The sequence below is a fragment of the Plectropomus leopardus genome, chromosome 1 (genome assembly GCF_008729295.1).
Source record: "Plectropomus leopardus isolate mb chromosome 1, YSFRI_Pleo_2.0, whole genome shotgun sequence".
Taxonomy (NCBI): Eukaryota; Metazoa; Chordata; class Actinopteri; order Perciformes; family Serranidae; genus Plectropomus; species Plectropomus leopardus.
Window position 1 is genome coordinate 18,732,602 of NC_056463.1, and position 16,794 is coordinate 18,749,395.

The 16,794-nt window shown below is 38.4% G+C and overlaps 1 protein-coding gene across 1 annotated transcript in view; it reads right to left on the minus strand.

Annotated features, from left to right (window-relative positions):
* The window catches only part of eif4g2a (eukaryotic translation initiation factor 4, gamma 2a), a 46,711-nt gene extending 36,746 nt beyond the window's left edge, over nucleotides 1–9,965 (minus strand). The window contains exon 1 of the mRNA XM_042487706.1: nucleotides 9,910–9,965. Coding sequence (XP_042343640.1) covers nucleotides 9,910–9,965 — 56 coding nt within the window. The remainder of the gene's footprint in view (nucleotides 1–9,909) is intronic.
* Nucleotides 9,966–16,794: the final 6,829 nt, after the last annotated feature.

Here is a 16,794-nt window from a genome sequence, read left to right on the forward strand (position 1 = left end):
CAGTAAATCAAGAGCTTTGATTTGTGGTTTAGCTCTTTCTTCACTGCCAAGGTCTGATACCAAGGTGTGCAGTGCTTTAGTTGCAAAACTGTCATACACAGCAGCTATCAATCACACGATTCCTCTTGCACTTGTTCATGACCCTGCGTGGCCCCTCAAGCCTTGCCAAATACATCCCAAATGAGCAACCTTACCTGTGAGTCGAAGAGTAGCTGCAGTGTTTATTGTGCAGGAGAAGCAGGAGCACAGTACTGCAGTCTCACAGTGGTACACACAATACTGACCATCCATCATGTAACAAATACTGTACCTGCGTCTCTGCATGTGTGTGCGCACCTGTTTGTGTGCATACTGTATGCACACGTTTGCTTGTGGGTGTTTATCTGTGTTTGACTCGTGTTTTTTTACTAACATAGTTCATTAGCATTTCAAACAGTTTCAGCTTCTAAAAATCTGTCACATCTCTTCTTTCAGAAAAACAAGATCAGAGTTGCTCACCCCGGTGTCTCCTGCCGCTCAGGTCATTTGTTTTTATTGAGGATGGCAGAGTGAGGAGCATATTAAAGAAGTGATTGTTAACGGACTGCACACTGCTTTGCTTTTGGTGTTTAGAGTTCTCCCAAATGACTCTCTGGCCCTGTTTTATAAACGGGGCCAGAGAGTCATTCAAAGTGTCCAAATCTGCTTTCTGGCTAATGATCAATCTGTGCACACCTCTGCCTTTGAACCTCGTATTTGCAAAATCTCCCGTCTGCATTCCTGCATTGTAATTACATCTTGTTTCCTACATCCCATGTGCAACAAACCAGCCAAATCAAACAACACTGGCTACTTTCTCCCCTTTTTACTTTAATACTTTTCAGATATTTTCATACTGATTTTTATCTGGCATTTTTTTCTAATCATTTCCAATCATTGTCAGTTTTTGTTGAAATTATTTATAGAGACCAAAACAGTTTTTTGTACAAGGCTGTAAACATGTTTATTTCTGCTGTAAAATTGGACATTTTAACATGGGGGTTTATGGGCATTGACTCCGATTTGAAGCCAGCCTCAAGAGGCCATATGAGGAACTGCAGTTTTTGGCACTTTCACGTTGGCCTTATTTTTCAGCCCTAGCGGTTGCCACTAGCTTTGAAGCCAGCATTAAGTGACTTTGTAAAGGTCTAATGAGACATTTTTTGGAGTAATGGGACTTTGGAGTTTGGCAAAGTAACTTCAAAAAACCCTGACCTCACCTGAGCTCCCATAAATGCCCTAGACTCAGAAAATAAGAAAACCATAAGAAAATACGAGCAGAGGGCAGAGTCTCTGCAGAAAAATACAACACCACACACTTCTAGTGGGTCATAAGTGATGATTGACACAGATTACTTTTGTATGAGTCAATACGTTGTTTTTTTAGGACGTTCTGCATCGTATATCTTTAAGATATCACAGAATCAAAAGCAAAGCTGGTTTAAAACACGTATTTAACTACTTTATCACATTTATACATTATACCAACTGAAAACTGGATCCAGTGCTAAGAGGGACCTAAAATTACAATTCATTTTCTCTGGTCAACAAAAATTAAGACTAACGGCTTGATCTGGATACATGAAAGCCTCCTGTTCAATTTCTGGCTGCTGTTTGTGATTATGTAGTGTCTGCTTCACAAAAGCAGCAGCTAATTACACAATTAGTGCCTGGGACTATCCTCTGCGAATGAAGGAGAGCTCAAAGGCACATTTCAGTGGTGGATTAGTGCAAGATCAGCAACTTCAGAGGAAAACGTGGGTTCGTGATTATAAAACAGAAATTAAAAACAACATTTGAAAACATTTACCAAGGCCGCAATTAAGTAGTTTGAGCATCTTTTACGTGTGAAACCAGCAGCTGTAAAACTAATGCAGTGGGAGTTACTGACTAAAGTTCAAATGATAAAGAGATTAATGACACGAAAAAAGGAGAGGCTGTTTCACACAGAGCTTTTGGTGCCATCTGATCTAACCTGTCGGCAGCAGCTGATCTCTGCGTGAACCCCGTGGCTGTACATGGTTTTCCCTTTTGCTTCAGAAACATGTCTCGCCACAGTGATCTGCTGACAAATGTGTTCTTGATACATCATCATTGCCTTTCCAGTTAGCACACACCTTAACTCAGATGCATGAAAACATCAACTTTTCTGACCTAATCTCGCTCTCACACTGATTCCCTACACTGAGACACCTGTCACACTCTCACCTCCTCTTCGCTTCACCGAGTTGAGCTCTCTGATCCTAACTTATTACCGTCAATGACTTCATTGATCCATCAGCTGTCACCTCTAAGTCTCCTGTTCGCTCCTCTGGAAAGTTTTATGTTCACAAATGAGCCGCTTGTTGATCCCCAAGTCGATATTGTGGCCAAACAAAGATAACATTGTTAAACCTTTTAAAGGAATAGGTGGACATTTTTGGAAATTTGCTTATTTGCTGCATTAGATGAGAAAATCTAATACTAGACTGGACTACAAACTAAAACCATCTTATACCACTGCCTTCAAATTCTGCAGCTATCTGTCTACAGAGATTATATAAAGTGGATGAAGTATCAGTCTCTTTATCTAACTCTCATATGGACAGTGAATGAAAGTATTTCCTGAAAGTGTTAAACTTCTCCTTTAAGTAGTAAGTATTTGGATCATGCCACATTTCCAAAAATGTGTTCTTGTATTGTTTTGCCTAGACTGACTTTATCTGCAATATAAGAGCAATCTTTTTTCAATCTCTCAAAAGAAATGTTATCATTGTTTTGGTAGTAAATCTCGGAAACAGAAAATTGGTTTTTAAAAGTCTGTATAATCCAAAGACGACTGGTCAGGGGTTACTGTTTGGTGATTACATCGCAGAGTGAGGTAAAAGGTTCAAAAAGTAAATATCACTAAATTGTTAGAAGCCGGTATTTCTGAGTTTCAATATGGCAAGCAATCTGTTTTCCGAGGCTCATCTAATTGAGTTCTGTAAGGACATTCAGAAATAGGCTATTGATGGATTTTCTCCTGCAGTATATACAGAGGATTACAGCTTATTGCATTGTGTGTACCCTTGATAAGTTCAGAGCCAGGTGGCCACAGAAATGAGCCTCTCTCCTTCTAAAGTACATACCATTAGATCGGTGCTCTCCATCTGCTTGACAGATGTCGTTTGCCAGAAATTATTAATTTTGCATCTAGGTCAGCACAAGCTGTGTACATCAAACACATGAAAAATACTTTAAAAAGGGATTCAAGTGAAAAATGCAAAGGATTTCTTCCACCTTAATTGAGCTAATTTTTCAAATGCAGTATTTCTCTTTATCTTAAGTTGTGTCTGACACATCTCATACAGATGGTTCCTTTTATTGTACAGTAGATACCAGTGTGTATTATTACTTCAATTAATTTGGATTATCTTTGGTCTGTAAAATAGAGCAAAGAACTTCTGCACACTGTCTTCTACGCTTGAAATAACCCAAAATTTATCAGGAACAACATTTTGGTGCAGAGACCTTCATCAGGTTATTTGAATAACCTGATACCATGAAACTTTCCTAATACATTTGTGATTATTGAGAGTGTAGAATAGACTGAGTTCTTTGCTCTATTATATTCAGCCTGTGGCCTTCTCCTATGCACCTGTCAACCTACGGGTGTGCATAAGTTTTGCTTTTTGATTTGTTGGTCTGAAAGATGTCAGAAAACAGTGAAAAATTGTCCAGCATGTGCTCTCAGCGCCCTTCAAATTGTCTGACCAACAGTCCAAAACCAGAGGAGGTTTGATTTGCAAAGATATGAAACAGAGAAAAGCTCCAAATCCTCACATTTGAGAAGCTGGAACCAAATATTTGGCATTTATGGTTGATTTAAGATTTGATATACTGATATGTTATTATGTTTAACATCATTAGATTGTTAATACTGTAACAATGTGTGAAGCATCATTTTACTGTTGTAGTTGGCTGTGAGTCCAGTGGTTCCCTATTCAGGGTTTGGCTCCCACTTAAAGCTCACAAGATTAAACTAAGTAATTGCAGGCAAGAAGAAAAAGTTCTGATACACACATTTGTGGTCGTACTGATTTCACAGATTACAGCTGATTGCAAAGAAATGTGAAAACCAGTTCCCAACCACACAGTAAAAAAATACATTCACTTGTAGAAGCAAATCTCACAGCAGCCTTCACATCGGAAACTGACTCTTAAATAATAGTGAATAAATTTTAATGATTTGCTCAGAGCTCAGATGCAGGTGACCGAGTGTTAAAGGGTCCCTTAATATTCCCTCCACTTTGGTTTCAAAACGCACAAAATCACCCTCAAACAGCAAAAGACAGAACTGAAGTCTCTAAAGGATTGAGAGACAAAACTTTATGGCTGACAATCTACTAACATTAGGTCTGCATTTGTTTGAGGAGTCCTCAGAATATCCTGAGGATGTGTTTCCTGACCTCTTTTAAGCCCTCAGAAAGGGCGTCATTGTCACACCCTGATTGGCCCAGAGGGGAAACGCAACAAGCTGCTCTCAGTTGTTAATTAGGAGTCAGCACCCACACTCTGTGCAACAGGTGATCTCAATGACTCTCCAATCAACTCCAGGGAGCTGTGACATCCAGCGAAAACGAGTTGAAAAAAGGGCAAATGACAGCATATAATGAGGGACTGCTACACATTTATACACAATTTTTTAAACTTTTATTTGGTCTCTTTGTGAAATGCAGGGCATTTAACAAAGACATCCAATATTTTGATCAGTCTTGAGCAGTTATTTAAACTGGAGCTGTACCAATCTCTTCCACCTCAAAGCACTAATCAAAACTCACCTTTTCAAAACTGTTTTCAATGTGTAAATAATGTGTGTCATATATATTTTAGCATATTTTCTTTGATAGTTTTTAAGTGTCTTTCCACAAAAATGTGCCCTAGACAAATATATTATTATGTATAATAATAATAATAATAATAATAATAATAATAATAATAATAATGATAATAATAATAATAATAATAATAATAATTACTGTTATTGTCATTATTAGTGAATGAAGAGTGAATCCACACAGTCCTTTCAAAAAAATGTTTTAAAAGAAAGAAATTACAGTTTTTGATTGGTAAAAAGCATACTTTTTTTCAAAATAAATAATGATTTTTAGGGTTACATACTTTGGTTTCGGCAACAAAAGTATGTGGTAATGTGTGGAAAAAAAACATAATGATTTAGCTTAAATAAAAAGAATTGTTTTTTTAATTTAATATAATATCATATCACTAGTATATTAAACATTCAAGCACATTATGTTGTTGTTAAAAACAGCTTGATTGTTTTTTGATGCCCCATGTGACATGAACAATGGGCTACTTAAGTCCCAAGTTTTGTTTGCATCCACCTTCGCTCCCACACGCCCAATGCAGAGTTTTTTGCTTTTTATATAATTGTGGTTGCCTGGAGTGTCAACAAATGCAGTTGCCCAGTATGTCTCATACCGCTGCTGAAGGGTTCCTCTGTGTGACCAAACATCAGTAATTGATGAGCTGGGACAGAGATCGGGTTATGGGAATCTACTCATGGCTCTGCTTCAACTCTGCAAGAGCCCAACGACGCCTGACCGAAATTTCTGACATGTGGGAAATTCACCTGAATGTCTGTTGAGCAGTTGGGAGCAGTTGATCCGGCGACAGTTTATCCTCATTCCTCCTCGTACACTGCACTGGCAAACAATGCCCGATGAAGCTGAAATTCAGTCAGACTCTAAAATGAGTTGAGTGAGAAACAGGCGCAAATTTCACACCGTAGATCCCAAAGAAGTTGGAAAACCACTTTTTTTGGTGATAAACTAATGTGTTTATGTAAAATAACACACCAGGAGTGTAAAGTAACATGAAATGGAAATACTCAGGAAGCCTACCTCAAATTAATACTCAATTAGTACTTAAGTAAACGTAAGTTATTTTCCACCACTGAGAGTTACAGCTAGAGTAAGTAAATACGACAGAGACAGACAGGTTGACTGACAGATTGTGTGAGACAGGTGCAGAGAAGCAGTCATGTCCTCAATCTTATCTGCATTCAGGAGTTGAATTTCAGAGTAGCACACACTTGAAGGTGACAGTCACACGTCTTAAGGATTCATGTGTATCCAAAAAACAGATGACACGTCAACTCTGATGTCTATAATCTGCATTAAACCACAAATCTTTAATACACATGCTGTGCAGAGCTCTTTGTGTTGACTTAGACAAACTGAAATCTTTCGGAGAGATATAAATCCAGTGGAAGAACAGAGGCAGGATAATCTTTAGCTGCAGAAGCCTTCATGATCAATTCGACTGTTCGGGAGGATCTTGTATCAAATGCAGCTCTGTGTGCTGGAGGACAAGAATAGAAACAGAGTTTTGCCTAGATGCTCACAAGATGTCTTTCTCAGCGGTGCTGCAGGAGTGGGGGGGGGGCAGAGTCGAAATCCAGATTGTGGTGATTAGACATTGTTGGAGTGTGTCTACAATGTGAGTTCATGCACTGCAGCCTTTTTTAACTCATTTAGATGAAAGTAGCCATCTGAAATTCCTCAGGTCAGTGGGTTCAGGTGTGGGTATTGTCAGAGGGCAGACTGTTGTCGACACAGCAAAAAGGACCGTAAATATGAGTCTGATCTAACCTAATATGTGTGACAGGCACACACTGAATCACCCTTTGAGCTGTGATTAGATTTTCATAACAGGTTTCCTGACTTTGCTCTGATTTAGTGCTCATTTATATTCTCAATATAGATTTGTCCATTTCAAACATAAGCCTCTTTTCCACTGCCTGTTCAAGGCAGAATATCACGCCAAAATGCCGCCTGGCCGTTCTTTATGTGAAGTATTATCGTGGAACGGGACTGAGAGTTGTCTCACCTTTAAGCTGCCACAGGATGTGGTAACAGTGCCGAGATGATGTCTGTATAAACAGGACACCTGCAGTTTAGGACGATGAGAAGGACAGGTGTGACCTTCTGACAATGTGTTTTGTGTGCAACCCATCACGGGAAATTTAAAAAGCAGCTGATGGCTGTTAGTGGCTAACTGAAAGAAGAAAAACAGTTACCATAAATGTTCGTAAATTGGAGCGATTTGGGAGCTCCTCACCCTCCAAGCAGAAGACGAGATCAGCCACCTTATGAATGGACCTGAACTCATATGGCGCTTTCATGTCAGATTCACACAGTGGTGGCCAAGGACATTATACAAGGTCCTGCTTTTAACCATTTATACACACTCACACACCAATGCAACAGCCATTGGGAGCAATTTGGGGTTAAATATCTTGCCCAAGGATACTTTGACATGTTGACTAAAGGAACCAGTGATGACCTGCTCTACCTCTGAGCCACAGCTGCCCAACAGAAAAGGTAAATGAGCGTTATTGCCACATGCTGCTGACACATATTTTATGTATCATACAAGAGGCCGATACTGTTGTGTTAAACGTCACGCCCGTTACGGCTCTTTTGGTTCCCCATTGCCGGCATGCTGTTTAAAATCACAAACTGAAGCGGGATGATGCTGCTGCTGTTTGGTTATGTGTAAAAATGCAAAGGAGGCATGAAGAAGAGACTTCATAGTTGCCCTATAGCACGATCTGTGTGTGAAAAGGGCTATTGTAAAACATCACTGCTCTCATACTTCCATGCACCCTTTATATTGGCATAAATGTAGCCAAGAGATGGCACTAGAGGACAGAGTCAAAAGTTTCAGACGACATTAAACGAGGCAACGAGGCGACAACAATAAACGAAGACGTAGCAATGTAACTTTTAATGGAAGTAGTTTTGTAGACTGCATTGGTCTGTGAGGCCATTAAATACATTGCGACATGTAGACAAAGAATTCTTTTCGCTATATTTTTGATTTATTTGTGTTCTGCTATTTTTTAAAATGTCTAAAATCGTGAACAAATATGGAAGAAATTAACGCAGAATGTGGACAGAAGGCTCAGTCTTTGTCTGTATACTAACTTTTAAAGGCTCTACCTGTGAAAATTCAAATAATTTTGATTGCAGTTTATTCACTGATTTTTGTTCAGATCCATTGATCAAATGTCACAAATGTGAAGGCAGAAAGAGAGATAACATAATGCAGTAGCCAAGCAAAAAAATGTGGAAATACAAACTGGCAAATAAAAGAAAATTCTGGGTTTTCATTCAGGATAAAGTGTTACGCAGCATTAAAGTAAATCAAGATCACAATCAGTGATTCAGTGGCATCTGAAACCTGCTTCAAAAGAGGAATAACAGTCACAAAGTCTTTTCACAGAGGCAGGCAGATTTTGCTTCAGGGAGAAGTTACTCAAAGCTAAAAGCAAATAGAGTGCAAATAATACAGTCAATACCCATTTTCACTCTTTAATCGGATTTATAGGCTTCCTCTCGGAGCCTCATCCATCATTGTCAAAAGCCAGTTAAATTAAAATGGATAAAATGTCAGTATATATACATCCTCTCACTTGTTAACACTTATTGAATATAGTACAAATAAAGTACAGTGAGATTGCAGCTGCTCAGGCTGTGAGCTGTATGACTTTATTAAATATTTGTTTTTGATTCAGTTGACTGGCAGTTATAGAAAGCTGATCTATATGTAAATATTCAGACTCACTCTTTTTACTTCTGATAACAAAGTGACAGTTAATGACCTGCAATATTAAACTGGGAAAGGGAAAAATAGCATTCCTAACAGATTCATGCAAGTAAAGGTTTTAAAGTTTCATTAATCAATATTTGTATATTAACAGTCAGTCAAAAGATTATGTGTAATAATATGAAATGTGTCAGTCGCAGTGCTGAACAGAATATACATACACACACATATATATATATATATATATATATATATATATATATATATGTATATGGGGGGGCAGTGAGGCAAAATGCTTATGAAACTGCATATCACTGTTCAGGACCAACAAACAATAAAACTGGTCATGATCTAATGAGTCAAGCTGCAAATGAGCCAGATATTTATCTCTGGAGTTGGTGGAGACCCAAACAAAAGAAGAACGTTAATATTTACTGCTTGGAAAGAAACACAGCTCAGATGAATGCCAATGTCCCTCCATACAACTGCTGGATCCTGGATTTGCGGACCTACGACTTGGGTTACATTTAGGAGAAGAATCTTGGTTGGCCATTGTCATGTTACGTACTTTATGTTTAGCTGCGGAGGTTAAGTTTAGGAAAAAAACATGGTGACAACATACCTTAAAATAACTGAAAGTGCACTCGGTTTCATATGGGGCACAAACATGTTTCTGAACACCAGTCTCATTGGGAAAGTCCTGTGTTGGTTGACCAATTCACCACCGCAAGCTTGGTCACATGATCACAGCCTTCATGATTATGGGAGTTAAATACAAATTACTGGCTCATGATTATATGAGTTGGAGAAAATCAGCAAAGTATTATATGTATGATTAATTAAGCAGCTTTAAATCTACTGTATGGGCACAGAAAACTATTTCAGTTGTAGTTATAAGAGGGCACAACCCTGTGCTTATTCAAAATAACTAGAAAAAACTAGAAACAAAATTTACTCTTTACCCGTTCACTTACAAAACAGTGAAAATCTTGAGCGCTAAAACACGTCTGCCTGGGTGGTAACAGATGAATTGCCCGTCACTTTCAGCTTTTTCATTATGACTTCAGGTCTCCCGTGTGCTTCACTTCCACTGTAGCAAATCCTTTATCCACCATTATGCTCTTTTACCTCACATACAGCTCAGACAGATATGCACAAAAACAAATAGATTTGTCAGCCTGTTCATTTGCATAGGTCAAAACATTCAAGCGTGACAAAAATAGGGTAAAGATTAAAGTTACATCTGCATCTGCGGGCAATTACATCCTGTCAGGTCTTTTCAGCTGATGTGCTCACCTATGCTCCGACGCCCGGGGATATATGAGAATCTGCAGTTTAGGACTCGTAGCCATGGCAACGCAGATACAACTCCAATTCACTCTCACAGAAAACAATTAACAGTGACATTTATACACATGTGAAGCATTTTGGCTGCGCGGTGAACATGAATTTCACACCCACATGCATTGTTCTGGTAAATCTGTTTTTCTGCTTAAACCTTCTTCCCACTAACACTGTTGTCTTCCTGTGGATTGTAAATGAAGAGTCATTTCATCTTTGGCAGGGTTTATGTTTATTTTCAACTGAGAAGGAGCTGCTTACACTATTCCCAGTTTCTTTTGCTGTGTGTTGTCCCATATGCCCTGCAGGTACTGACAGCTTCCCCTCAGCTACCTGTGGCTCACCTGCAGGAGAGAGAACAGAGAAATCCTCCTCTCCGGATCCTGAGGGGCATTCACATATTCTCACTTCTGACAAGCTTCTTCCTTTTGCCATATGGTATTCAAAACTCTGCTGATTCCCCTGATCACACCAAGACTTCTGCCAGGAATATATTCCTCAATGTTTTATGTCTCCATGTCGGGGGCACAAAAATAATGACAAGACATGATAGGTTGCCTCTCAGAGCGTTCTCCCACAAGAGACAAAAAGATGAATTATACAGAGAGAGACAGAAACAAAGGGAGGGAGAGAGAGGTGGGGGGTGACTTAGATTTTATTTTAAGGAATAACTCGACATTTTGGGAATACGCTTTGCTTTTTTGTCAGAGTTTGATAATAAGATCTCACTCTCATATCTAAATGGTAAATATGAAGCTACAGCCAGTGACCAGTAAGCTCAGCATGAAGACTGAAAATGGTGGGAAACAGCCATGGATGTATAAAGACCTGGATACAATGTAGGAGGCAGGGCCCCGTTCATACCAAAAAAATTTGCTCACTGGTGCATAAATCCAAAACCACTCAACTACGGCATATAAAATTACCCAGAAAATCGACCAGCATGTCCTCATAGAACGGTTCCTATAAAATGCACACGTATCATGCATGTATGATATCCTATGAATCAGCACCTAATTAATGATGTTATGTCCTTTATGTACAGTTATAGAGGTTAGGTTTAGACAATAAAAGTTACTGTGACTAGTCATTTGAGCTGGCTGCTTCTAGTCTAGCACTTTGATAACTAGAATAGGAATAAATGATTAATCTTGTGACTGGTCTAGACTTTCCAAATGTTATTGGACTTAATGGATCAACTAAAATGAGTTATTCTGGGGTGTTGTAACAAAAAAAAAAAAAAATGACTGATTTACATACGTTTCTTGAATGTAAGTGTATGGAAACAGGTCTATTTTGGCCCCATGGCATCACATGACGGACCAGTCAGTTCTTATTCTGAACTTATCAAAAACTGCCACTTGGTCAGTAACGCACCAACACGCAAAGGCATCTTTCACAGACATATAATACGCTGTGGTTTAGTTTGAAACGGTGCCAATCACAACATTTTTTGAAGGAGCTGGAAGGTCCCTGAGTGGTGAGCAGGAGGGATGATGGATGGGTCAAACAAACCTCTGACTTCCACCCGGGAGCTAGCCGTTTGCTTCCTGCATAAATGTTGCACGTGCCCCTTAATATTTAGAACATGCACATTTGTTCCCCCCAGTAAAAACACGAGAGTAGCAGAGGATTTTCATTTGCATGAAATTAAAAGCATTTAAACCATAAATTGGTGAAGAAAAATTCACCAGATTGCAGGATATTAAGTATCTGATGCTCAAAATTTCCTGGGGGAGGACCCCAAGACCCTTGTTTCATATGTGTCCCCACAAATATTGAAACATAACCTACGCACTTCTGCCCAACAGTACCAAAGTCAGCCTGCTTCTCCTTCTTTACTTCTGTCAGCACATTGCTGGCCAATGATTACAAGAGTTGGAGAAAATCAGCTAAGTATCCTTTTAATAATTCATCAGATAATAATAATTCATGTGTCCCCACAAATGTTGAAATGTAACCTACACGCTTCTGCCCAACAGTACCAAAATCAGCCTGCTATGGTGCCAGCGGAGAGTCTTCAGATTTTAGTATTGATAACAAAAATGAAAAGGTTAACATTCCCACTGAAACACTTGTATTCATTTAAAATATCCAAGCTTTCAATAAAGAATGAATGTAACACTCTTTTTGGCATTCTGATGTGTTTTTCAGTGATAATCTTTTCTTGCCTCCTGTCACTGTTTTTCAGTGACAGTTTTCTTTTTCACACTGTTGTTTTTAGTGAGTGATTTTTAGTTTCAATTTTCTGTCAGGGGGGTTTGAGGGAATGGCAAGAGGAGAGTGAGTTTCATACCATCTTCACACTAAGCAGAGGATGCCACTTTTCTTAAATCTGCTGACATCACTGTATCATATTCTATATCATATTTTTACCAACGTATTTCTTTGCTACATTGGCCCTGTTGCTCTGTTTTATTTTTTTTGTGTTCTTACCCAGAAAGACATTAATTATTAAAACAATGCACAACCTGAGTAATATTTAACCTCCTTATTCTCTAATTTCGTCTTTATCCTTTGTACCTACATATTTGTCATTGTAAAGGTACACAGTAAGCAGGGCTTTAAACACCTATGTAACATTGGGGGGAAACATTCACAATCGACCAGACTGATTCTCGCATCTGAACTGACTGTTCTCCAAGCCCCGCCTCTTTGTGATGGATGGTCAGGCTGTCAGTTACCATGGAGTCCATACTGTGACTAACTGCACCCCCTGAAGAAATATCAAAGTTTCTGAAAACTGAATAAGCAATTTCAGACAGTAACAGACAGAACGGTCTACAACTGGTTTTTGCAGGACATATCCAAGATGCCAAACTGACTCAGTAGCTAAAACAGGTTAAAAAATAAAGACAGTTAGAAGCTACAGCCTAACTATAGACTACTGATCACAGTGTGAAATGAAGCAACATCACCTGCCGATCAAGACAGAGGAAGATTAAAATAAATACATTTCCAATTTTCAACTGGCTACATTGCAAAAATTCAGTAGGCTACACCTACAGTAACCCTACACTTTTCAGGGTTTGGGTTTGATTTGGAGCAGAGAAGAAACTTATATCTCCTTCCAACCACTCTGGATAATGAGTACAATCATTTACCATCATATACACAAAACCAGCCTGAAAACGATGTCTGAAACGACTGCATGACAGTCTATGAAACACAGCCACGTAGTTGTCAGACCCTTGTTGGAGAAGGTCGATGCTATGCTATGACTGGCCAATTTGTGCTTCAGGAGCAAGACTTAATGAAGCGTCAATTATGGTATATATTTTGGGGATTCCCCTAATACGTATTATTACACTACATATTACAGTTAGCCTAGCCAGCAAATATTTCATTGAGAACTGCACCTCTTTAACTTCAGCTGACCTAAATTAACTTAATGTTCTTATCAAATTTCTGTTGAAGATGATTTTTTTTAGGTTTTATGATTTTTTTTCATGTTTTTATGTTATATGTTGTCATTGTTTCTCTTTTATGTCAATTTGTACAGAGCAAATTCCTCTTGGGGCAGTAAAGGTTTTCATTCATTCATGCCCCAAGCTTTTTTGATTATTTAAATGTAATTTGAATGCTGTACTCAAAGCCTAATTTGAGCTACTTACAGCATTTCTGCTTTACAGTCAATAGTTTCAACAGCATGTTTATACCATATTTTAATACCAAGTCTTACTAATGCAACTCTGTGCTTACTGCAGCAAAGCCAAATGAATTAAAACAATTTAGCAAGGACAACCACAAAACTGTTGGGAATGAAACTGCAGTATTTCTTTCTGAACTCATTTTGATCCATTTCCAGCAATGAACCTCATATTTCCCACAAATAACACACACTGCACTTTTGGTCCATGTAGTTATCCCAAATTTTAGTTCTACAAAAGGCAAAATCAGATCAGTATATCTACAGCACTCTTCTTAAAAAACTGTCTTTTGTCACAAACTAATATGAGTAAAGTGTTTATGACAGTTTCTCCAGATAGGCAGAGGGCGTTCTGTCAATTAAATTAAATTAAGTGAAATTAAATTACATTTAATTCAATTCTGTTAAAAGTTTTTAATTATCATATAAAGGCAAATGACTTTATTTATTTATTTTTACAAATACTCATTCTCAAAGGGAAGACAGACTTATTATCACCCGACTTCACTGAAATCAGGCCAGCTCTTTTCTGAGATATTGCATGTGACTCATGCTCAGATGGGGACAGCTTCATCGCTGTACTTCAAATTTACAGGGAAACTAATCTCTGCACTTTACTTTGTGCCAACATAAAAAAACAACAACAAAAAACTATTTTGTGTTACAAGATGATGTGCTAAATCAGCTAAGGTGATAAATGTATGTGCTAAAAAATATTTAAAAAATGTACATACAGAGGTTCACTATCTAAAGTCGTTTTAAAGATGAAAAAATAAGAAAGTAATTCTTGGAACGAGCACCAGCAGGCAGCCAGGACGAGAGGTCATCTAAAAGAAAATGTTAAAAACTGTGCGTGGGAAAACTGTTTTGTTGAATTGCTTTCATTCGAAGGTCTGAGCATGCAGAGGCGCTCTTATTGCATATATTAAGACGTGTTAGTGAGGGAGGTCCTTTTGATGAAAGTGGGTTTCCATGTATATTTAATGCCATGGTTTGCCGAGCTCTGCTTGAGTGTGGATGGTAATGAGGACTGGCATGTTGAAAACAGGCTGTGCCACTCGTCTCCTCCCCAGGTGCACACAACAGTCAGAGCAGAAAGCGGCCCCGTTTCTCAGCTTCTGCCCCTGCATTTGTCATTACAAACTGACGACAATGCTTCCATGACTCTGTATTTTCTGACTGCTCTGTGTGTGTGTGTGTGTGTGTGTGTGTGTGTGTGTGTGTGCGCACATCAGTCTGTGCTGCTTAGTAAAAGGTCCCTTCTAAAGGCCAAATCTATGGTGGCCCTGAGAATTCAAAACACCACAACTAAAGAAAACACATGCAAATAGACAAAACAAATGCAAATTAAGAAAACATATTCAAAACAAAATACCCTGCAGAAATGGAAACACAACTTCAGGCAACAACCAAATACAGAAACACACATGTGTCAGACGTTTTATTGTCTCGGGATAAACCCCTTGAGATTCATCATCTCATTTTCAAGGGGGTCCCAAACCAACACCAAACAAATGGGAAACAGAACAGTACAGGAGACAATAAGATATACCACAACAATGACAAAACAAGCATCCAGCGAACAAACTAAACAAGTCAAAAACGAAAAAGAAACTGGAATCACCACCTCCCTCTTGCAGCTACAGTTTACATCCATGACCGTTTAAACTCATGATTAATCATGACAGTTGACAATAATTCAGATATGGATGTTGCGGCAAAGAAGCAGCAAATTCAGAGACACAGATGCTTCACACACATCTTCAACCCCTCTGCAACAAGATCTATTCATCACCACAGTTTAAAAAAAGACACCCAAAATCAGTGTCACCAGTTCAGTATCAAATGTCTCCCCCTCTGTTCCTGATTTGTAATTCTGACTGAAAAGTGTTTTTGAGGAACATTATGATGTTACAGTAAAGTTTACATTTGACCTTTTGGACATGAAATGTCATTACTTTGTCTTTTCATCCTGTTACACATTTGTGTGAAATTGTCTCATAATTATTGTATGAATTCTTGAATTATGGCCAAAGCATGTTTCGTGAGGTCACTGTGACCTTTGACTGCCAAAATCTAAACAGTCCTTGAGTCCAAGTAGACATTTGTGCCAAATTTAAAGAAATTACCTCATTGAGTTCTTGAGATATCATGCTCATGAGAATAGACTGATGTGTGTTTGGACAACTCAAAAATATAATGCCTCTGACCGTGGTTGTCACCGGCATGAAGAAATATAAGAAGGATAAGTGTTGCAACCTTAGAAAAGATGCAATCAAAAGAAAAAGAAAAATCATCCATCTATAAATAGAGGGTCAGGGATAGCATTACCCAAAACAGACTATTTGTTTTAAGATGACAAAACACTTAAATAAGCATTATGATATGATAATTACAGGTGACTTATATGAATCAGAACGAACATTAAAGCTTTTTTTTTTTTTTTTTAAGCCAACTTCTTTAGTTACAAAGGCAATCATTTAGTGGATCTGATCAGAACGTCTCAGTGAATAATTTGTTGTATAAGATCCAAAAAAAATAGTTTAGTGGAAACTGAATTAAATTGATACTAGTTAAATCAACACCATACCTCTAAAGGGAGCCACCTGAGTGTGTTCATTAAGTAAATAAAATGCCTATAGGGTAAATATCTATAATGCACAGGCTAATGGAGCCTGTGTTACACTATAGCATGTCTACACCAGAGGCGTTTGAGCTTCTCTGCTATCGTGCTGCTAATGCCACGTCTCCTGTGGGAGACACAGTGTAAGCTGTAAGTAGCTACATCAGCCACAAACCACAGGTAAGATGTGCATGCATGGGTATGTTCATCGTTTTGATCGTCCCCTGGAAACTTCACTCAATTCTGCCCAGTTTTTTGCAACTTGAAGCATTTCTTTGGTTTTCTGAATCTGCAGTGCATTTTGTGACTCTGTAAATGTGTTGTCAAACCGGTGAAGAGGTTTTCTGAATTTGCATCGGTTTTATCTTCATGTTTTCTTTAGTTGCAGTGCATTGAACTCTCAGGACCACTGAACACATCCAAAACAAACAATCAATCGGCATTTGGGATTGATATCAGTTTTCTTTCCTTTTAAGTTTTAATGATGACTGTTTTTGTTGTGAATTGTTTCACAGATTGTGCAACAACAAAAGAAAATAAAACCCCCACTATCACTCAGTAGTTTACA